A 22,887-nucleotide genomic window follows, 5' to 3' on the forward strand; every position below is an offset into this window, starting at 1 on the left:
TAAGAGTGACCTAAAAGTGAAAAGCAACATCCATCTTGTTGTGATGCTGCCTACAGTTGGCTCTGTTTTATGTCATTTACTGTATGTCCCTCCCTTCAATCAGTACACCTGACTCAATTTAGGGCAAAACAAATCATGTAACTTTATTAAACAGGCCTGTATTTTACATCCCTTATGAGGGGTTTTGAAAATCAACTGAAGGCACAAAAACAGATGAAAGCATCCATGTAGATTTTCTCCAGGCCTATATTTAGCCCGGACGTGCTTGTTTTAACCAGTTGGTATGTCAAAACAAACAACTTGCCAAGGATTGTCTATAAATCATTTCCATATGCCAAAAATGTTTCATAACGGGTCAAACCACAACACAAACACTCCGAGTAATGAACTACAACGCGTAGAGCAGATGAGCGGAGACTGGAAAAAAGGACCAGCAAGGGGAAAATGAGTGGGTGGTGGTGCGAAAAACACCTTAATCAACTTCAGCTCGGCTCGGCTGCTCTACTGTAAACTCGCACAACCTGGAATGTAACTCCAGATGTGTGGGCAAAGCTGCGACTGCGACTGCCCCTGTGGTCGAGAGCTCTCCTTCCTCCCGTTGCCTTTCCCCTCTCTCAGCGTCCTGCTAAGCACTCCCTCTGGAATGTGAATATGAGTCATGTCTTCGAGTCATGGGCAGTAAAACACTGGAAGCGAACTGACTTTGTTCCTTCTGAATGAGAGCTAAACCTCTTCTGACTGGCATTCAGAGCAGAGGTAACATATTATTTTGAATCTTTTAATATGTGACAGTACTTGTCATTTAACTGACGGCATGATTGTTAATTACTTTAATTCTTAATGTTATTGCTCAACCATGCTAAGCATAGCCTCCATACTAAGTAGCTGCTTAATTACCCTAACCAATCATTAATTAGCAAATTTATGTCACTGTCAACATAGTTGCTTGCATGCTTTAATGGGACAGTTCATCCTAAAATCAAAAATACATATTTTTCATCTTATCTGCAGTGCTTTTTATCAGTATAGATAGTTTTGGTGTGAGATGTTGGAGATATTAGTTGTAGAGATGTCTGCCTTCTCTCCGAACCCCCCCCCAACCCAAAATAAACTTGAAATACTCAGCAGCAATGTCACTTTCCAGAAATCATGACCCGGTTACTGAAGATAATCCACAGACCTGATTATTGTGAGCGGTTTCAAGTTTCCACTTACTGCATCACTGTGCAGAAGGAAGTGTGTATGTACTCATGGACGAGAGGCTTGTGCTCGTGACGGCGGAGAGATAAACATTAATGGCGTCCTCATCGGCTGAGCTGTAACGTTAGCTAGCTCATTAGCCATTAATGTTTACATCTGTTGCTGTTGCAAGCACCAGCCTCTTGTCTATGAGTAAATGAACACTTCCTTCTGTGCAGTGATTCAGATGTAGTTTGGTGAAAAGAAAATAGTTCCTCCCATCTAGTTCCATTATATTGGAGTAAAGGCGGACGTCTCTACAGCTAATATCTCCAACACTCGGCAACTCACACCAGAACAACGGAACTGGTGGAAAGCACTACAGAGATAAGAGGAGAAAATAAGTATTTTTTAATTTTGGGGTGAATTGTCCCTATGAAAAGAGATGGGCTGTGTATTGATTTTGGGGGTTTTGACGTCATTGAGTGGTTTTATGATTAATTTTTCCCCAATCTAGATATTAACTTAAGCAGTAAGATGTGCCAACATTTTGTCAGATCATTGACTCATCGAACCTGTAGCATAAGACGTGTAACAAGTCCTATCATGCCATTTTATGAGCTCATATTCATGTGTTTACACACACTGGAACATAAGGCGTAGCACCAAAGCAGCAGAACAGAACATAAAATAGTGAGTATAAATGAAAAGCCAGCTGTATTTTGAGTAAAAAGCACGCTGAGAACTGAAAGAAAAATTAACATTAAGGTTCCCTGTGGAGTTTGTGACCAGCCGGAGCTTTCAGGAGGGGTGTTTCTGTGATTGGGCCCAGACGTAAATGTGGGTGACTTGATAGACGCTCCTACCAACTGTTTCACACTACAGTATATCACTGGTCTACAAGTGGCTGCAACGCACCAAGAAACACAGTAACGCTCCAGCAGAAATGCCTGCTGGTAAGGAAACACGAATGTAAACAATGTAGGTTTAAAATATTTCAAACAAAGACTCGTTATTGAAAATGTTTATCAGGAGGGAAATGTATTGCACGTTGTTTGTTAGGCCTCAAGCACACAAACAATGTGTTTTGATGAGTAATACTGAATGTTAACAGAAGCATTGTTTACTAGAAACCTCCACAGGGCACCTTTAAGTAAGATTAATGCAGTTTAGATCAGCTCTCACTCTCAAGCAATAATCTTGTGATGCATTTTAAAATATAGCTCACCAACACACTTGTTAGGACAAGCCGGTGTGGACAGATTTATGACACTACAAGTAATTAAGTAAACCCAAGAAATAACTGATTGCTTTCAGAGTAAATTTTCCCAGGGTGCTTTGAAGGTTCAGCTTGCACAGTCTAAACAAAGGTTAGGACAGCACTTCAAATTGACTTTTTTAATATTGCAACACAGTTGTTTTCAGGACCTTCTTCAGGATTTATTCTGGCAATTTCACAATCAATATACACAGGTGGGGTTAATGTAGGTGACTGCAACTTGCTGTGCTGGGGCCTGATTACAGAAACTGTAATTCTATTTCTATCACAGTTTAGGATGACATTTTGGATTTTTGGTATTACAGAAACATGTTTCCTAACTGCATTGAGGAGGAAATACTATCTTATCTCAGGATAGGAATTTAGCTATTGGAAAACTGTCTTATTTGAGGGATTTCACAAGTTAGAAATTCTAAGTTAGGATGACTTCAACCCAGTCCTAAACTCAAAATAACGGTCAGAAAAGGCAGCAGCACTGTAGTTAGGTCTATGCAGATGAGGAGCAATAGAAACATTGAAATATAACAGTTGAGAGGCTACTCAAACCGTATGATGAGGTTTTAAAGTTACTGCACCATGTACTCAGTGGTGTAGTTGAGGGTATATGCAGGCATATGGGGTAAACCCAACTCTTTTTCTGGCTGTTTACAGTGTGTCCACTTTTCAGCCATAAAGCCACTGGAATATTTGGGAGTGTAAAGCCACTTCCTCATTGGTAACCTATCAATCAACCAAGTAGTACCTCACAAACTACAACTACACCACTGCATCTGATGGATATAAACTGACTGCCAAGACAATTAAACTTGAATCTATATTAGGGTTCTACCGATATTTGTTTTTCAGGGCCAATAACAATAGTGACTATTAGTAGTTAATAAGACCAATAACTGTTGGGAATTTGGAACCGGTATGCATAAACAATTAACACAAAAATCTTTCTGTCAACATTTACAATTTGGAATATAACAAACTCCAACAAAAACTCTGTTTAAATGCCTTTTGAAAATTGTCAATCAAATCTGAAACTTTCAACATCAAATACAGTTTAATAAAGTTAAGTGAAAATTTAAATTAAGAAATGAATTAATAAAAATAGTAAAATTTCCTCCCATGCTGACACTTTCTTTGCACTTTTTAATAAATTAATTTTTTCAGACAGCATTAAAATAAAATGCCAATACAGATAATCAGCAATACCAAATATCGGCCCCAATAATCGGCCACGCCAATAATCTGTCAATCCCTAATCTATATTTATAATGAATAACATTATTTTTGACATTTTGATTAGTGCCTCTGACATCTCGTAGCTGAAATGAGCATCTGTCTTTTTTTATCCATGATAGCAAGCTGGCTAGTCAGTGACAGGTGGGAGCTGTTGATATTATGACTTGTCCATATCCCGTCTGTGTCCACTCTAAACATAGATACAGGCATAACAGGATGAGTGCCTATTAAAGAATAAAATTTATAGTTGTAGGTCGAAGTTTTTCTTTCCAGGGATTAAAAGCAAATACATGGATAAGTTTCACTTTATGTCCTGGTCAGAAAGGACTGAAGACACTGCAATGTGTTTGAGAAGTCCTGAGCCTACAACTGAAGAAATGAGATCTTGGTATACTGCACGAGTTGTGCGACAGTTTGATTTTTTATATAGTTTTGCTGTTATTAAACCTTATCCCCTTTTACCTCAATTAGTCAACAAGGCATGCGAGAAAAACAGAGTCTTCTCCAGGAATTCAAGGTAACATGGCATGAATAATTGATACACAAATGGTCAGTTTGTGGGTGAAGTATTCTTTTAGGTTAAGATAAGATCGGAGGTCTGAGACAGGACGGGACAAAGCGATTTCGTCTGTAAAAGGAAGATAGGACTTTTCCTATCTTTTAAACTTGAGATAGGACAAGCAGTTTGGATATTTTTCTGTGGATGCTTGCCCGAAACATCCGTGTGGCAATACTGAAATGTCCAATTGGAGTGCTGTCCTAGTCTTTCTTTTTTATTATCTACATTAAATTTCAGCACACAGTCATCAAGGTCTAATGTTGAGTTGAGTGCATTATGTCTTATTTTTTTCATTGGGTCATTTAGTTATTTGAACTCAGCCTTAAAAATCTGTTTCGTTTACTAGCTCTCTCTCTGCTGGTGTCTCTACTAAATAAAAGTGAAAAGTAGCAAAAATTGTACTTTCCACCATCACTGGTGCTGTCATTAAATACATTGATGTTACAGCCTTTAAAGTGATGTATTGATTCTCCTTGCAGCAGCTGGGTGGTGAAGAACTGGACCTTTGACCTCAGCTCTGATAAGACAGCTTCAGATGACATCACCTTTAAAATGACACCACAACCATGCTCCATGTGACTCTAAACCATCATTGATCAGGAAGCATGACGTCCCCTCGCTAATACACAACACTTCTCCACTGTGTCTGCCTCATCATCTGAGCAGCTTTGTCACACTCCTGAAGCGTCTTTGTTCTACATCTCCAGATATCAACATCCACCATCAGGGCTGCAGAAGACGTGAACTTACCCCGGGCCGTTGCTGTCCTCTCGACGGGTGACACCGCCATCGTTAGCCCCCTCGGTGCCACCTCTGTTGCCCTGACTCTCCTTGGCCTGGTGCTCCACCACCTCCCCCTCATCCAGGGCGTGGTGGAGGCGGTAATTCACCGTCTTCAGCAGCAGGAACATGGCAGCGATCACACCACAGTAGATTCCCACAATCACCATGGTTGGTTGCAGGGCCTTGGAACAGAAAAAAAGCAGAAATGAATTTATGTAGAGTATCAGATATTGCAGAAGGATCAGGATGTTGACTGTGTATTTAATTTTATTTATCTTAAGGGCCAAATATACCTCTTTTCCACCAAAATGAAACTGGCTCTGTTCTAGTTTCTGCACAAAAGTTTGAACCATTTAGAGCATTTCAACCAAAAATACATTGGTTAAGAACCAAAAAAACTGGTCCCAGCTGGAAACAAAAAATAGCAGGATTGCCTTAACATGCAGTATGGACTGCATCAACGTCAGTGGGCTTGTTATATTCCATAAGTTGGATAGAAAGGATGAAAAAGGCAACAATCGAAATGTTAAGTGAGAAATCATTGGTAAAAAAGATCAGCAGTGGTCTCATTAATAGATGATCTATGTTTTGTTTTTGGATAAAAACAAATATCACTGATAAAAGAACAAAAGTTTATAGGTAATAAGTGTAATCCACCATACTGCTACTACCATTTCTTTCCGTTGTGCACTGTGCAACGACCTCCGTTGATGATGCATTCTTGATTATGGCTCCGATCAAAACTGGTGGAAACAAGCTGGTTTGCTAGACAACTTGAGCTGCACCGATTCATACAAACACACGTCATACGTCATTGTCCTTATGTCATCTACAAAACACACCTTTGGTCGCATATTTAATCTGCAAAAACTGCCAGCTCTCCCTCTGCCTTGTCAATGCCGCTGCTGCCCTGCTGCCCTGCTGTGTGCTCCTTCAGCCGTACCTCCTCCCCAGCATCCACCTGCAGGCTCTGGCTAGGGCAGGAAGATATTTAATGATTGCTCCCCAATCTCTTGTGTAAAAATATCTGCAGGGAGAGATGACGCCAGGGTCTGGATGCCAAACTCTAGCTATGCTCTGCTGTTGAAATAAATATTTCAAATGTGAGTGGTCTGCCTGAAGTCCCTGCGAGTCTTCTCTAAACTTGAAAAGGTCTGTTCCCACTAAATGTTTTGTTCCTTACAATCAATGTGCTCCTTCAAATTAAAGCTGTATATTTGTGTTTTTAAGGAAAAGGAAAACCAGCCTATTTGAGGAGCAAGGAATCAAGGAAACAAGCTGCGGACATGCAGGCTGCGCATTGACAGCAGCACAGTGGAGGAGAGACCTTCTGTTCAGAAGTGGTGAATTTATAGCTTACAGCAACTAAATATGATACAGTACCTGGCTTTTGTTTGATATCTAATGTCGGCAAAACATGTTGTGTGTTTACAACCCGTCATTAGCATAGTTAGCTTGTTTACTATAGGCAGATTTCCATTAATCCTCAAACTGCGCAAATTGAAATTGTGAATATAAAATACACCTTGTAGAAGCAGGTCAACTTAAAAAAAAAAAAAAAAAGAGTTTTTACACTGACATGAGGTGGTATTTCAGATGATTCGAAAAAGCCATATTTTGCAAAAGTGCAATGGAAACACCTTTTTCACTTTCATAGGTCACATGATGTTATGGCAGCATTTTAAAAACTACTGCATTCAATTATGTTTTACTGTCTGTTTTAATTGTGCAGCTGCTGAGGCAGGAGGCTATCCACAAGGTGTCTGAGCTCCATCTCCTGCGTCATGTTGTCCTTGAGATCTCTTGCTGCTGCATCAGTTTGCAGTTATTACAAACAGCAGCACCCCTCAAACCTGTGGCTCAATATAAACCACAGAGCTGACCAGCGCATTTCCACTCCAGGAATAGAACGGAAACCACAGACCGGTTTGAAACATCAGCTTCTCAAGATAGAAGTTACTTGTATGATTAGCAGCATAGCAATAGCATAACTGCTATTTCATGAACAGAGAACATTTTTAGAGATGTATGTGCAAAAACACAATGATTCACACACGTTTATCATGTTCTGTTGGCCATACGGATTCTGAATTATTTGACAAACAACCATAGAAATATTTGCATGCGGACTATAAATTAAGGTGTCAAGTCCTTAGGAAGTGTTTGTTATTTGTGGGGGGGGGGGTGCAAAGAGGGGGAGGCATGTCAAATATTTGTTTTAAGCACTGGGGACCTACTTTTTTTTGACTTAGGGAACTGGCATATAACTTTAAATGGTTGTATTTTATATTAAATTTACAGCCAATTTTCTTTAAAATTTGCTAAATTTATCATGGCCAGAAACTAAAACTAGAGTTGCAAATTGCAAGAACTTTCCGTAATCAATTATGGGAAAATTTAACAATGGATTAATCGATTAATCATTTTTTGAAACAAAAAGCATACAACGTATTCTTATTTTGTTTATTTCAGAGAACACCAAATGTGTTTTTGTTCCTCCTCCAAAGTTTACAGCAACATATTTCATATACTTCGACAGCATTGCATGGCCTATTGATTTAACAATTAAATTTCACTTTTGTTAAATTCTCAATGACCAATTAGTCGACTGTTGATTAATTAATTAACTGAAAAAACAGAAATTATCACTGAATTTTTCAATTTCTGACAGTCGTCGAACCCATTATGTAGGTCAAATGCAAAGAATTTTATAATTTTAGTCACTTTTCCCAAGTCTTATTTGCCCTGTTTTTGTTTTGTATTTATCTTTGTTTTTAACCCTTTGAAAATTGCACTAATTGGCTTCATTTCTTTAAAAAAAAAAGGGTAAGAAGGCAAAAAGCAATGAACCCCCCCCCCAAAAAAAAAAAAATCATAACAAAAAACAAGGTGATATGATAATTATAAATAATTTTTCCCTCACTCTTTTCTTGTTTCTCTTGCATTTTCCCCCAGATATTGAAAAACAAAAATCGTTTTCTAAATCTTCTAATGTTTGCAGTTTGTGGAACATTGCAATTTGGGTTTCTAAAGGTTAATGGGAATAAAAAAAGGAAAAAAAATTCTGTGCTTCACATAAGTATTTGTAGCTTTGGGGAGGGTTCAAATTAATAAAACAAACAAATAAACAAGGTCAAACCCCAACCATCAGCTCATAAATAAAGAACAGTACCTTAAACAGTTTAGACAGTCAACTACCACTGTGCAAAAGTAAACACAAAGCAGTCTTTTTGCTTTTTAAAGACACCTTGTGACAAATGAAGTGAGCAAACAGCAGCCAGTCAATAGAGTCTGCTGGACATTAAGAGTTGCCAGATTACATCCTTGTCAGCTGTGCTCTTTGCAGTCACAGCTGGTAGCACTTGAAAACCGGTGATACCGCAAATCACTACCGACAGGAGGAAAACAACTAGATAAAGACGGGGGGGTGGGGGAATTAAATTCACTGATTACAGCCTGGCACAATGTAATCGACAGTTAATATCCTAACTGAGCTGCATCTCTGAGATACACACTGAATTTAAACAAAAGAGCATTCAGGTCCCATCTATTTGGTGGACGCTACACTTGAGGAGGCAGCCATTTAAAGGGTATTTTGTAATTTTTTACCATCGAAATATGGTTTTACTACATATAATTCCGACAACCTCTGAGTTTCGTAAAATATTTTGACCGCAGTGAAAATATTCGGTGTCGTTTTGTTAGTTTAACGACACGTTACATTGTCTCCGCTCCAGATAATAGACTGAGACCGACCGTTAGTATCCAGTGGCAGCAGCTAACCTAACGGACACTACTCGGCAACTTGCGGCGTCAACAGTCAACACAAAAATAAAAAAAAGGGTTTAAAAATGAGTTTTTTTAAAGAAAAAAAAGCAACACACTCACCATGTATAGCGTGAAGGGGAAACATAGCAGAAACAGCCAGATGTAGAGGTGTAAAGCGTTGACGAATGTGTTTTGATCGGGGTCGTAGTACCATCCGCCTGTGACTGAAGCCCAGACCCCCTGCCTCAGGATCTGAAGAGTCTGCGACCCCATGTCGGTTTATCCCCTCCGACGAACCCGAGCGGAACCGAGCGACGGAACAACCGGGGTGACACGCTGGCTAGTGGTCGCTGAACATGACAAACGCTGCTCTGTTTTCAGACACTGGCCTGAAAATCCCCTCTGCAGCCATCTTCTCCGCTGCTAGCAGCCAGCTGGGGCACTGTTCAGTCCTCCACCGAGGAGACTCCTATCCCACCACGCCCTGCGCGAAACTTCTTCTTCGTGGCATCCGTGGAGTAGAGGAACAGCTACTGTTTACATCTCTTTAAATATCTACGAAAATGCACCGCTGCTTTGTGTTTTCATCCTTTTTTGTTGGCCCCTCTTCACCCCTGCATGGAAATTAATTTTTTCCTAAGTGACTGTGCAGGTCAGATTTAAACATGACTCAACGCCGTGATGACTGAGGACAAAAATGCATTAAATAAAATGTATCATTTGTCAATTAGGAGCTGGGATCAAATGTGGCCAAATGGCGACACCTGCTGCCTACACCCTCCCATTTTAACAACATTTGTTTTTTATTTTATTTTATTTTACACCTTACTGTCATGTAGTTGTTTTTGTTTTTAAATTGCACCTTATTGTTATATAGTTTTTATATTTTGCACCTAGTAATCTAGTTTTTATATTTTAATCATTGCTATTATTGAGTTGTTATATTTTGCACCTTATTGTTATGTAGTTTTTATATTTTGCACCTCACTATTAATCTAGTTTTTATATTCTAATAATTGCTATTATTGAGCTGTTATATTTTGCACCTTATTGTTATATAGTTTTTATATTTTACACCACTATTAATCTAGTTTTTATATTTCACTATACTGTTATAGTTTTATATTTTACACCTTCCTGTTATGTTTTTTTTATCTTATTTTGAACCTTACTGTTGTGTAGTTGTTTTTAACTTTACTGTTAGCAAGTTTTTATATTTTCACTGTGCTGTTTTGTTTTTTTTTTTAATTTTGCACCTTACTGTTAAGTAGTTTTTCAGTTTTAATTATTGCTGTTATTTTTTTTTTTTATGTTTTCTACCTAAGTAGTTTTAAAATTTTGCACTTCACTGTTATGTAGTTTTTGTTAATCATTTCTTTTGCTAGTTTCAGTATTTTGCATCTTACTGTTATGTTGTTGGGTTGTTTTAACTGTACTGTTTGCAAGTTTTTATATTTTCACTGCTTTTTAAAAAAAAATTTTATACTTACTGTTGGTTTTTTTATGCAGTTGTTTTTAATTCTGCACTGAGCTATGTAGTTTTTTTTCCTTCAATTTGGCACCTTACTGTTATGTAGGGTTTTTTTGCACCTCTTATGTAGTTTTCATTTTGCAACTCAGTGTCATGTTATTTTTAAATTTCAATCATTACTGTTATTTAGTTTTGATATTTTGTACCTTACTGTTGTGAAGGTTTTCTTTTAACTTTCCTGTTATACAGTTTTATATTTTTGACCTTACTGTTATCTAGTTTTTGTATTGTGCACATTACTCTTTCTAGGTTTTTATACTTTGCAATATCCTACTTATCTTGTTTTTATATTTTTACTGCACTGTTAAACAGTTTTTATATTAATCACTAAAGGGGGCTTAGGACAAGTCAACGTGAATAAAGCAATCTTGATTTAATTTTTTTTGAATTATGAGTTATTGATCATTTCTCAGCTACATAAATGTTATATTTTGTTCGGATCACGAGGAAAAACTTATCAAGCAAGACTCAAGACTATTGCTAGTGCAAACAAACACATCTGGATACAGCAGCTGATACATTTTAATACAAAAACACAAAAGTATTCTTAACAAAAAAAAAAAACAGACAAAAGTGTAATTAAACAGAGGTGTTCATGTCAAGAAGATTTTTTGCCTTTCAGATGAGAGATGCATTAGGACACATCACCCTGTAAAGCACACTAGGAATTAAACTGTCTTCTGAAGTCACTACAACACGAATATGATGCTGATGTCAACAGTAAACCGACACTGATGCTGATGTCAGCTCATCGTCAGAAACAATCCTGAGTGAGAATACTGCTAAATGCCTGCTGACATCAGGCAGTTAACCCCCGCTCGTAGCACAGCTGCCTGAAACGATGCCAAACTAAGCTTACAATGTAAAAGTAGTCCTGGCACTGAGACAAGCAACTTTTTATGCCAGTTCATTCTTAGTTTCCTGTAAACTGATCAAATGAGTGGAGTTGTGGACGATCTTGCAAATTTGGAGGGAACAAAAATACTCGCAAGATGTTCTGTTGGTCTGTGCTGTAGGACTTTTCCTCGCTCTGTGAATTATGACTCTCACTGTAGTCTTGCTCTCTTCTCAGGAGGCGGTTTGCTTGGTGGAGCTGGAGCGGAGGACTTTGCAGCTGGTTCTCTTTCTTCTTGTTTTACAGCCTCTGCAGGGGGTTCAGGCTCTTTCTTCACCTCAACTGTAATACAAGAGAGTACAGTTAGAGGAAAACGTGTAGATTTTGTGTATATCGTGAGAAAAAAAATCTGTTATAATGTTATAATATCATAGCCAGCTATAAATATAGACCCATGGTCAAGCGTAATAATAAAAGTGCACACGAAATAAAAATGCTAAATCATCTACAGCTGCAATGGTTAACAGATTAGTTGTCAAAAATTAAATTAATTGTCAACTAATTTGATATCATTTAATCAGTTGGAGATTTTTTTTAAGAAAGAAAAAAAGTCAAAATGTTCTAATTCCAGCGTCTTGAACATAAATATTTTCTGGTTTCTTTGCTCCTTTACGGCTGTAAACTGATTATACTTGGTTTTGTAGATAAAACAAAACATTTGAGGATGTCATCTTGGGCTTTGGTAAACACTAATTAACATATTTCACAATTTTATGATATTTTATAGACCAACCAATAGAGAAAATATTCGCCAGATTTATTGACAATTATAATAATCAATAATTGCAGACATATTTATAACAATTTGAATGTTATTCACTGCAATCCGCAGACAGACTAGGTTCATTATTTAACTTAAGGATGTGAGTATAACATGACTATTTCAAGCTCATACCTGGAATCGGCTTTTCGCCAGGTTTAGGCTGAAATTACAGAAAGAAAAACAGTATTACTTAGATGCAATTACATTAACGTGAAATAATTCATATTTTTCCATTTTTATGCCATGCAAAGATTTTCGCTTGGCGCATCACACAAGCAATTACAAGCCACCATCATCTAATACATATTTCTGTTTTCATATACAAAGCATGCACAAAAACATGTCGAAAAGAAAGACATAAAACACAAACTATGAGCAAAACCAGAACAACATCTTAAATGAACTATTCACAAAAGGAGCCACTAAATATGGACAGATAATCTTGATAAAGAGTTTTTTTTCTCCTAGGCTTTCTCCAGATAACTAATGTCTAATTTATAAATTTCATATGTGAATAGTCATCTAAGGCTATATGCTTCCTTCACAAAATCAATATCTTATTTCTATCTTACTCAACAAAGCATTGCTCAATTCACTATGAAAAGGAACGAAAAACAACACCAAACAGAACTTATTTTCTGTATTGTTTCAACAGCACATAGGATAGATTTGCATTTCTTCTTCTAGATTAACAAACCATTCAGTTTCAACAGTTAAAGGTAAAATACCAGATCTCAGCTGAACACATGGAGATCTTTGCTGTCTTTGCAGTTTTGGTTTGATTATGTATTATAGGTCATTTCAAATGGAAATACTGAGAAGATTTTAAATAAATAAGTGTTTTGTGTGAGTGGATCATGTACCTGGTAAAATGTTGGTGGAAACTTTGACCTGAGGTCCAACAGGAGTGTGTCGACACGGTGCCTCTGAAAAAGTGAACTCGGTTCCTCTTTCTTCTTAGACTTGGGTTTGGCTTTTTCTGTTAAAAAAGTGTTTTGTTAGTCAGCTTTTGCCAAAGTCATCATATCAAACCTGAGCTTCTATATAAACATTCTGGGGTTTCAGGGCCTCAAGAGCTTTGGCTCTTGACAATTTGTTGTCTTTAATATCTGTGATCTTGTTACAGGAGCTACTCCGGTGCTGTCAAGACTACCACCTAAATGTCAACACTGTGAATTAAAAAAAAGTCAAACCTCTCTCCTCCTGGTCCTTGAAGTGCCACCAGTATCCTTTGGATGGGTGATAACGGCAATATGACATGGCCTCGTCAAAGGCAGACTGGATTCCATGGACAGCAGAAAGCTGAAACAGATGTCACTCATGTCACAGGATTTATTTATTATCAAATCCAGCATCAACAGCCTTCGCACAACTTGGTTTCAAGTGCTTTTTACAGGATCAGACTATATATTCTCACCGCTCTGGAGCTGATAACTGTTCCCAGGTCTGGGGCCTGATACACCACTCCTGCTATGATGTAGTAATCAGCCAAGGGAATTACTGGAGGATGAAAACACACAGTGGAAGTGGAAATGAGGATGAGCTCATATAAGCATTTAAATACAATAAATAAACTATACAGCTGAATAAGGATATGTTCAGCTGTAATTCTCACACTCCAATTCATCAGGCTGCTTAAATGGCAATTTTGTCCTTATTAAACTGTAGTATAAATGCACTAACAAAAATGTCACAATTAAATTATTTGAGAATTCAGACATGGCGCTGCTCACATTGTGTTGGTGACTGCCTCTGTTGTTTCCTGATTATATACAGAATTGGCTCCTGAGCATGAAGAAGAATGTACTCGACTCCCACCATCTGACTGAAATGAGACAAAAACAAAGTTTGCTTTTAGTTTTGCATCTTTAAAACAGAATAATAATTACTTACAGAATAATTACAGAATAATTACAGAATAACAGATAATTACTTTATCACAGTGTTTTATTTGCTTATGTTCAAGCTCTATGTGTTAATTTGCATTAAAACTGTAGTGCATTTAGTATCTTCTCTGAGCTGATACCAATCTTAACTCAATGTGACACTTAATGTCTTTATTTTTATTTATGTGCAACTATTTTCTAAGTAACAAAAAATTGCGCTGTGTAAGATAAACTTACTTGAGATGTTCCAGAGAAAGCCGCTGCATCTTCACTACCTCATTATTACATGTTCGGTCATAGAAGGGGTTACTTCTCTCAGAGAAGTAGTCCAGTACATTTCCAGGGTTCAGAATCGGCACCCAGCCGCTGTCCACCCAGGATATCCCAAGAAGGTTGTCTGTCAATTAAACAAAAAAAATATAACTAATGTCCTAAGCTGAGGGCTGGTCAGTTTTAATAACTGATAACTTTTTGAGGTTCCAAAAATAAATTAAAAACTGGCACTCAGGTAAATTAACAAATGTAATGTTGGCAAAATGAACAGAAACAGACGAGTTTCAGTTACAAAGACATCATCAGTGTAATAATGTTGTAGCTGAAACATGTTCTGTTCATTTTGCCCACATAAAATAAGTTAATTTATCTGTGAGCGTCGATGTTCTGTTTGCTTTTGGATTCTCGCCACAACCTCTTTATACTGTTTATTGCATATATTGAAGTGCAAGTGATATAAGGATAATCAGTGATATTAGGATTTTGCTGAACACATTTAAACATGAATGGCTTATCACTGGTTTTAACAGATTACATCACAACACTCCAATCCTAGCTTCCCTCCATTAGCTTCCTGCTTGTTTTAGAAATTATTTTAAGATTTTACTGATCACTTTTAAAGCTTGTCCAGGTCTAGCCCCAAGCTATATAACAGAAATATTGATCCCTTATGGGCCATTTCGCAGCCTTAGGGGCCTTTCTGGCCAAAGTCAAGGCTTAAAACTAAAAGTTAGTGTTATAGACTAGTTTTTAGGGGATGTCCTCTTCTAGTTTGTCTTTTAACTTATCTTTTTATCTGTCTTGATTCTGCTTATTACTATTATTATCATTAATGTTCTGTATTTACTGCCTTTATTTTGTTCTTTTATTTTTCTAAAATGTTTCTGCCTCTAATCTCCTAAGACTAGCCTTTGTGCAGCATGACTGACTAACTTCTATTGTTTTTACGCTTTCTGGGATTTATTGCCCCTACCTTGCTTTGTTTTTAAAAGGGACCGTATAAACAAAAAGTTATTCTTATGATTATTATTTTTAACAAATCATCATCATCAAAGCATCACAGCCTCGGGTTACAATGCTTTGATAAATACAGTAAAATCGGCTCCACTCAGGACTGCAAAGACTTGAATGACCATCTCCAAATAATAAAGCATCTGGCATAATTACATTTCTTTGGCCTGTTTGGATTTAGTTGGTCTTTAGTTTTTTAAACTTTTTGTTTTGTTTTATGATACTTTGTGAAGTGTGTATGTTGCTTATGACAACAAAATCAAGTCAAATGTAGCTTTGCATTTCTATGTTTCCTAAATTCAGACCAGTGCTGTTAACGAAAAATATTACGGTTTTATACCAGTATAAAGTCCAAAATAGGAACTGTAACATTTAGTAAAATATAAACTAAATAATGACAAGTAATTTGAATTTCGCCTCCTATGTTCTGAAATGGCTAACCTTTTGAGAATCAGACTTTTTAACTATTAAACTGCGGAGAAAGGACAGTAATATTTTCAGTTATAGGTTGTTTACTTTAACCGTAGCGAGGTTGTCAGTTACTGTAAAAGTAACGGAGTATTTTTACAACGTTGTTGAAGTCCTATTCAATTAAGAAAATCCACTGAATTTATAAGTAACCTATAATTCGTTGCTTTATTGATCACTCTGGCAGCCAGCCAGCATTAGCTAAGTTAGCCGGCATGCTAATAAAAGCGGAGAGATGCTAAAGGATGCTAACGTTAGCTTCTAGCATTAACAAATATATGTAAAAACTGCCAAATACACACAGAAGCTTTACCCCAACGGTGGACATATAATGCATAAGTCGTTAATTAATTAGACAGCACGAACTAAACATTGGAAATGACTTTCTAACCAACAACAAACCGGTGATTTTAGCTACCTCTGAAATCCACCGACGCCATGATGTAAACAACTTGTCCCACAAAGAGGACGTCGTCACTTTGCTTCCGGTCGTAGATTGATAACGTCATCGCTATAGTTATAATTAGTTAAATTGGAAAAAACGACACAAATAAAACGCTGTGAATATATTTTAATATTATAGAAGTTGCGTACAAAGTAAGACACAATAAAAATAAATTGACTCACTATTTATTGTGCTTTTAGTGTACATAAGGTGCCAGAGTGCATAACAAGCATCAAAATTGAGCTTGTTTGTCAAAAAATAAAATAAAATGCCAGTGGAGGAACCCCTGCACCACCAATAGAGGTCCTTCCAAAGCACCAAATGTAACTACTAAAATCCTAGAAACATCCTTATTTCTTAGAAGTCGCCTAAAATCTTAGAGATGTCCTGTCTGCAAATCATAGAAACGTGGTAAAATCCCTGAAATGCCTTAAAATCCTAGAAATGTTTGAGAATCCTAGAAGCTACCTGAAATACTTGAAATGTCCTAAAATCCGGGGGAAAACAACCCATCCTAAAATCCTAGGAAAAATATTCCAAAATCCTAAAATTTTTTCGAAAATCCTGGAAATGTCCTAAAATCCTTGGGAAAACAACCCTTCCTAAAATCCTAGGAAAAATATTCCAAAATCCTAAAAAATTTTCTAAAATCCTGGAAATGTCCTAAAATCCTTGGGAAAACAACCCTTCCTAAAATCCTAGGAAAAATATTCCAAAATCCTAAAAAAATTTCTAAAATCCTGGAAATGTCCTAAAATCCTTGGGAAAACAACCCATCCTAAAATCATAGGAAAAATAATAAAAAATCCTAAAAGTATTCTAAAATCCTGGAAATGTCCTAAAATCCCAGAAACATCCAGAGATCCTAAAAACATGTCAGAAAATCCACGTCATTCCACACAAACCCTTACATTTAACTGTATTTAAGAGATGTAGAGTTTGCACTTTTAGGCCCGCATCCCATCTAAGGCACGTGATGCTGCAAACAAGTATCGATTACGCAATCAGTCTGTTGTGATAGTTTTCCTGGTTCGTGTTCTTTATTTCTGATCAGCAGCATTTGTTCCACAGAGCTGAAATTCCAGAGACACACCCAGACAGCTGACTTCACTGCCCGGAGAGTGTGACAGGACAGATGGATTTAAGCATACACACACAAGCTCACACACGCTTGCTGATAAAATGGCAGTCAAATGAGAAGCTCCTCTGTCAGAACAAAAGGGATGGCGGTATTCATCACCTAGCTGTCTGCTCCACTCTTCATAATAGAGGCTGATAACACCATTACCCCGCATACACCCCGGTCTGAGTGACATCATAGCCTGTCATTAGGGACTGAAGTCTGTCATGAGTGTGTCCAGAGTGGCTGCGCAGAATGAGAGCAATCTGGGGGAGGCAGGCTGCAGGCTGCAGGCTGCAGGCTGCTCGGGCGAGAGACGACAGGCTGGATGATGTTTATCTGATTCATCCGAGTGGAGATGACTGCATTCCTCCAATCTGAGATAAGAGCGAGAGACTGAAAGGAATATTTAAGAGGAGAGAGAGGTAGAGTTATCTGAAACACATGTAGAATAAGGATGGTGAAATATTATACGATTAAAAATCTAAAATTAAGAGACTGTACTCTAATTATCAGAGTAGGTGTTTTTTTTTTGTTTGTTTGTTTTTTTTAATAAAATACAAATACCTTTCCTTGAGCCTGCCCTAGTGACTGTGGGAATATGCACAACCCTCGTTCCACTATTAAAAAACCCCAAAACAAAAAACAACAACAACAAAAAAAAAAACATTTCATGGGTTTTGCCTTTGAAAAAATGTTTGAAAAATTGCCTTTCAAACCTACATGAAGGTTTTGAGGTTTTGAGGGTATTTAAAATAAATACAAAATCTAATCATTAAGGTTAAAGACAAATAGAAAAACATATCTCCCTTCCCAATACTAGTATTGGGAAGGGAGCCCCTGAAAAATTTTAATGATAATTTTATTAATCTATAATCCAAAAATTGATATATATATTCACACACACACACACACACACACATATCTATATCTACATCTATCTATCTATCTATCTATCTATAAATATATATGCGGATTTACATTTACATCGGCAGCAATACGAATGAGAACATGGACAGTATGTGCATCATATAAAACAATGCGTCGAGTTTGCAAACAAACTGATAATTAAATTGCATCCAAATGAACTGATAATGGAATTAAACCCTCTCCTCTTCCTGCCCGAGGACCCCCATGGGACCACTGGCCGTGAGTTCATCGACCAATCGGATCGTCGGAGGAGAAAAATACGAGAACAGGCTTCAGCTGAGGAGCGCGCATCGCGCAGGGCTGCGCACAGAGAAGACGTAGCTGCGACACTGGCGAGCGTCTACGGCCGAGAGGATGCAGTGAAGGAGCTTTAATTCCCAGCTAATTCAGGGCCGGTGGCGCCAGGGCAGCTATAATAAAATAACGACGAATATGAGCGTGATCCAGGCCGGGCACGACGGCAGGGTGGACGGCGGCAGAGGCGGCCACACCGACAGCGGCGGCGGCTCCCCGAGGCTCCAGCAGTGCGCGCAGCCTCCCAACAGCAGCAGCAGCAGCCGGACTAAAGATGCCAGATACCAGCAGCAGCTCCAGCAGCAGAGGCATCATGGAGGGTCGATGCTCAAACAGCCGTCACTCAACGAGCCGGCCGACGTCGTGAGGCGCGCGCTGGACTTCAAGAGCCAAGGCACCCAGTGCTACAAGGATAAGAAGTACCGAGAGGCGATCGGCAAGTATCACCGCGCTCTGCTGGAGATAAAGGGGCTGTGCAGGGTGCTGGGGGATCCGGACACCGGCTCCAAGCCTCCGTCCCCCCTCCTGCCGACCATCAGCAAGTCCACCCGGCTGACAGATGAGCAGAAGGGGGCCATGGAGAACGCAGAGCTGGAGTGTTACAACAGCTTGGCCGGTGAGACAGACACACACACACACACACACACACACACACACACACAAATCTGCTGTATTTTCAACACAGAAAGATTCTGGGAATACTCCTGAGCTCATGAATGATTCATAAAGCGAATGAGTCATTCTCAGGCTAACCCCACTATCTGCCTCACTTTCTTTTCATTTCCACTTCATATTGCTATATTTATTCACCCCTCAGCAAAAGCAGTCATATATTTGTTATATAAAAACAATGAACCAATGGTGGCTTGGCTCCTAACAGGACACACAATAGTGCCTCTATTTTATGATGAAATTCAAACATTGGCTCGTGCAGTAACTTTTCACCTCCTGTATTTTCCAGCCAGCTGGTGAAATATGAACGAGTGAAGGAATACTGGTGTTTCATAAGGATGGGAAAAACTTCAAGGCTCTGTACCGATCTGGTGTGGCCAGAGGCCCTGTCCTAAAATCCTAAAAACATCCTAAATTCCAAGAAATGTCCGACATTCCTATAAACGTCCTCAAATCCTAGAAATGTCCTAAAATCCACAAAACATTTTAAAATCCTAGGAATTTCATAAAATCCTGAAAAGTCCTTAAATCCCAGAAACATCCTAAAATCCTGGAAATGTCTCGAAGCCTCCTAAATCCAAGAAACATTGTCGAATCCTATAAATGTCCTAGAATCCTAGAAATGAATGTTGTAAACTCCTATAAACGTCCTAAAATCCTAAGAATGCATTTTAATAATGTAAATGTCCCCAAATCCCAGAAGGGTCCTTAAAATCCTGGAGATGTCTAGAAACCTCCCAAAATCCCAGAAACGTCTTAAAATTCTATAAACCAGGTAAAATCTTAGAAATGTTGTCATAAATCCTAGAAATATCCTAAAATCCCAGAAATATCCTACAATCCTAGAAATGTCCTAAAATAAAAAAAAATATCCTAACATCCTGAAAATGTCCTAAAATACCAGAAATGTCCTAAACTCCTACAAACACACTAAATAAAATAATGTCTTGTCTCCTAACAGGACACACATTAGAGCTTCTGCTGTTGTGAAATTCAAACATTGGCTCATGCACTAACTTTTCACCTCCTGTATTTTCCAGCCTGTCTGCTGCAAATGGAGCTGGTGAACTATGAACGAGTGAAGGAATACTGTCTCAAAGTGCTTCACAAGGAAGGGAAGAACTTCAAGGCTCTGTACCGATCCGGTGTGGCCTATTACCACCTCGGAGACTTCCAGAAGGCGCTGTACTACCTGAAGGAGTCGCACAAACAGGAACCATCAGGTGAGGACCGAGTAATGGTGGTTTTCTTCTGTGACAAACGTGCCCAACTGCAGATCAGACAAAAAAATCCCGATTTAATTTGGTCGCTGCCACCTTATTCTACTCCATATATCTTTTTTTTACTCCACTGAATTTACACCTATACTTAGAGGCCATTTTACATGTTGGGATTTTACACACAAAATATATGATCGACTTAAAAATGGCGCACTGATACAGATTAAACTGACCGACAGCATATAAAGTAGTTTAATTCATTGAACTTTGACCTGTGGCCCTTTGCTGCGTGTCATCCCCCGCTCCCCCCTTCCACGCTCTATGATAAAGGCAAAAGCTGAAAAAAATCTTAAAGTAGCCACCTAGAGCAGCTATAACATTAAATGTGTTAATACGCAGATTTTTTTTCAAAACGTGAAGACTGTTTTTTTTAGTAGGGCCGTAAACCTGTGTGCACGCACAAATTTTGGTGGGAAAGGAAAAACATTAGCTTTCTTTCCGCAAATGGCTCATGTTTATGCATTTTTTTGCTTTGCTGTTGTCATGTAAAAGTACAACATTTGCAGTTTTGTTAAGATTTCACCTGATTTATAACAAATTTGATTGCCTGTGCAGATGCTTTTAAAGCACACAGGATAAACTTTAAGAAAAAAAATACACAGTGTTATATGTGAAAACAAAAACGTGTTTATTTGTAATTGCTGAAAAAACATTTCCTAAAACTTTCCTGTCGCCACTTTATACGTCACATGTTAGGGTTTAGTTTAAGTGGAAGATTTACGAGCATATTGATGCACCATTTCCTGCCTGAGCAGGAAATAAATCTTTTCCTGTCTTTGTTTTCCAGACACTAATGTCATCCGCTACATCCAGCTGACAGAGATGAAGATTCGCCGGAATGCCCAAAGGGAAAAAAAAGAGGCGACATAAACGCTGGCTGTCTGACGACTTCTCACCCGTCATAAATTATCAGCCCTACTGTGTGCCACCCAGACCTTACACACCATGACTCAGAGGTCTCGGTGTGAAGAGATATTCGTTTGCTTTTGCCTTGCACAGCATCCGGTTGCCAGTTATGTGATTGAACTTTATCGTTGTGTGCTTGAAGCATTTCTTTTTTGTGTGTGTGTTTCCGTCTAAAAACCGCCAATTTTATCTAATATGACTCCATCCCAAGTATTTTTTAACTATTACAAACTGATGCACTGCCAGTCCAAACATTGCACATACAGGCCAACACTTGTGATAGAGACAGGAGCAACAAGTTCCATAGAGTGAGTCCAGCACGTCTGCAGGCGAGTGTAACTGTAAATTAGCACGTGCCCTCGCACAAGATGTCTCTTGAACGGCACGGAGTGAATGAGTAACAACCACCTACACTCCTATCACATTACTTTGATTTTGAAAGTACAACAAAAGACACGTTTTTTTTTTATACTCTCGATTCTATCTGAAGTAATGGTGCTTTAATTTTTAACTCAAAGTGCGTAATCGAGGACATCAAGAGCACATGGTTGCTAATTGCAGTAACAGACATATCACAAAATGTACATAGGCTACTTTATATATAAATCATGAAAAATATAATGGAGAGACAAGCTATTTGTGGTTATTGATGCCAAAACAAAGCACTTCATTCACAGCATTACTGTATCACAAATACTGTATGTTTACTGTAAAGGTATGCGTGTAATAAATGTGTCGATTGATTTTGTTGTGCTGCAGCAGTGACTTTACCTTAACTTTTTTTTTTTAATTAAATTTTCTACCTACGTTCTTCATAAGCTAGAATATATCTATGGAGAAATGCTGATGAAAGCACATGTGTACATAAGTAAGTGAATCAAGGCTGAAATTATTTTATACTGTTTTACTTTGGTTGCTGCCATGGTGATGCTTATGTAATAAGTTTCTCAAGTTTTTAATAATCGTAAAAGTGTTTGAAGGCAGCACAAGACAAGTGACGTCGCTCCCGGTTTCAAAGGGTTAAAACAAATATTCAGACCACTGTATGATTAAAAAAAACAAAACATTTTACCTCTTTTTCCTAAGTTGCAATGTTTATCCTTAAGTCAATTGAAGATGGCCCCCAGCTGGTTACCTGAATAGAAACATAGGAAACAGAGTTGCAAAATGGTTTTAAAATCTCTTTAATTATGCAATAATTCAGATGTTTAGAAAGTCTTCTGGAAATATGTTTTTAAACTTCAACTTAAAAAAAAAATCCTCTTTCTGAGAAATGGATAGTTATTGCGATGTGAATCTAAATAATGCACAAACTGAGGCCATCATAATAGCATAATATCTAATAATTACCCCTCTGCTAAATGTCAGGTCGTTACCTGTTACCTTTTTTTTTTGCAATCTACGGGGTATTACTTGCCAACTCACTTATTATTTAAATTTAATCAAACCAATTTTCTCAGGTTTCAGAGGCTTAAATGTTCATGAAAGGCATCTAAACGTAGCACAAGAAAACTGATGTCAATCTAAGTGTCTGGGTTAATTAAAAAGGGTTCATTTAACATGAAAACAGAGCTTTGTAAAAAATAAAAAAAAAAAAGAAGGTGACCCTGTTGAA

The 22,887-nt window shown here is 37.9% G+C and overlaps 3 protein-coding genes and 1 long non-coding RNA gene across 8 annotated transcripts in view; 2 read left to right on the forward strand and 2 right to left on the reverse strand.

Annotated features, from left to right (window-relative positions):
• pcnx1 (pecanex 1) overlaps nt 1-9,217 on the reverse strand; it is a 52,331-nt gene extending 43,114 nt beyond the window's left edge. For all 5 annotated transcript variants that reach the window (XM_042500091.2, XM_088087777.1, XM_088087776.1 and 2 more), the window contains exons 1-2: nt 8,919-9,217; nt 4,998-5,212 (exon numbers count right to left, since the gene is read on the reverse strand). In XM_042500091.2, the coding sequence (XP_042356025.2) occupies nt 4,998-5,212; nt 8,919-9,071 (368 nt within the window). In that variant the 5' untranslated portion in view covers nt 9,072-9,217. The remainder of the gene's footprint in view (nt 1-4,997; nt 5,213-8,918) is intronic.
• LOC148187413 (uncharacterized) lies at nt 7,997-10,717 on the forward strand. The gene is made up of 2 exons (XR_015778760.1): nt 7,997-8,620; nt 8,768-10,717. It is a non-coding gene; the product is annotated as an uncharacterized LOC148187413 (long non-coding RNA).
• A 116-nt stretch (nt 10,718-10,833) lies between these two features.
• med6 (mediator complex subunit 6) lies at nt 10,834-16,149 on the reverse strand. Its single transcript, XM_042500113.2, has 8 exons — nt 16,044-16,149; nt 14,111-14,270; nt 13,721-13,812; nt 13,405-13,487; nt 13,181-13,289; nt 12,851-12,966; nt 12,120-12,147; nt 10,834-11,506 (listed from the first exon to the last, which is right to left on the reverse strand). The coding sequence occupies exons 1-8, from the start codon at nt 16,132-16,134 to the stop codon at nt 11,376-11,378; spliced, it is 810 nt and encodes a 269-aa protein (XP_042356047.2). The 5' UTR covers nt 16,135-16,149; the 3' UTR covers nt 10,834-11,375.
• Nucleotides 16,150-18,146: 1,997 nt separating this feature from the next.
• ttc9 (tetratricopeptide repeat domain 9) lies at nt 18,147-22,016 on the forward strand. Its single transcript, XM_042500114.2, has 3 exons — nt 18,147-19,030; nt 20,127-20,309; nt 21,154-22,016. Exons 1-3 carry the CDS (start codon nt 18,553-18,555, stop codon nt 21,234-21,236), a joined length of 744 nt encoding a protein of 247 aa, XP_042356048.2. The 5' UTR covers nt 18,147-18,552; the 3' UTR covers nt 21,237-22,016.
• The last annotated feature ends 871 nt before the right edge of the window (nt 22,017-22,887 follow it).

This window comes from Plectropomus leopardus, chromosome 14 (genome assembly GCF_026936395.1).
Source record: "Plectropomus leopardus strain MGB_pleo_1.0 chromosome 14, ASM2693639v1, whole genome shotgun sequence".
In the NCBI taxonomy this organism is placed as follows: Eukaryota; Metazoa; Chordata; class Actinopteri; order Perciformes; family Serranidae; genus Plectropomus; species Plectropomus leopardus.

Bases quoted from the DNA above. Each gene is read 5' to 3' on its own strand.
- ttc9 (XM_042500114.2), top strand. From the start codon at position 18,553: ATGAGCGTGATCCAGGCCGGGCACGACGGCAGGGTGGACGGCGGCAGA. The intron at 19,031-20,126 runs GTGAGACAGACA...TGTATTTTCCAG, and splicing joins GTGTTACAACAGCTTGGCCG to CCTGTCTGCTGCAAATGGAG. The intron at 20,310-21,153 runs GTGAGGACCGAG...TTTGTTTTCCAG, and splicing joins GCACAAACAGGAACCATCAG to ACACTAATGTCATCCGCTAC.
- med6 (XM_042500113.2), bottom strand. From the start codon at position 16,134: ATGACGTTATCAATCTACGACCGGAAGCAAAGTGACGACGTCCTCTTT. The intron at 14,271-16,043 runs GTAGCTAAAATC...TTTAATTGACAG, and splicing joins GGCGTCGGTGGATTTCAGAG to ACAACCTTCTTGGGATATCC. The intron at 13,488-13,720 runs GTGAGCAGCGCC...TTCATCCTCCAG, and splicing joins GAGGCAGTCACCAACACAAT to TAATTCCCTTGGCTGATTAC.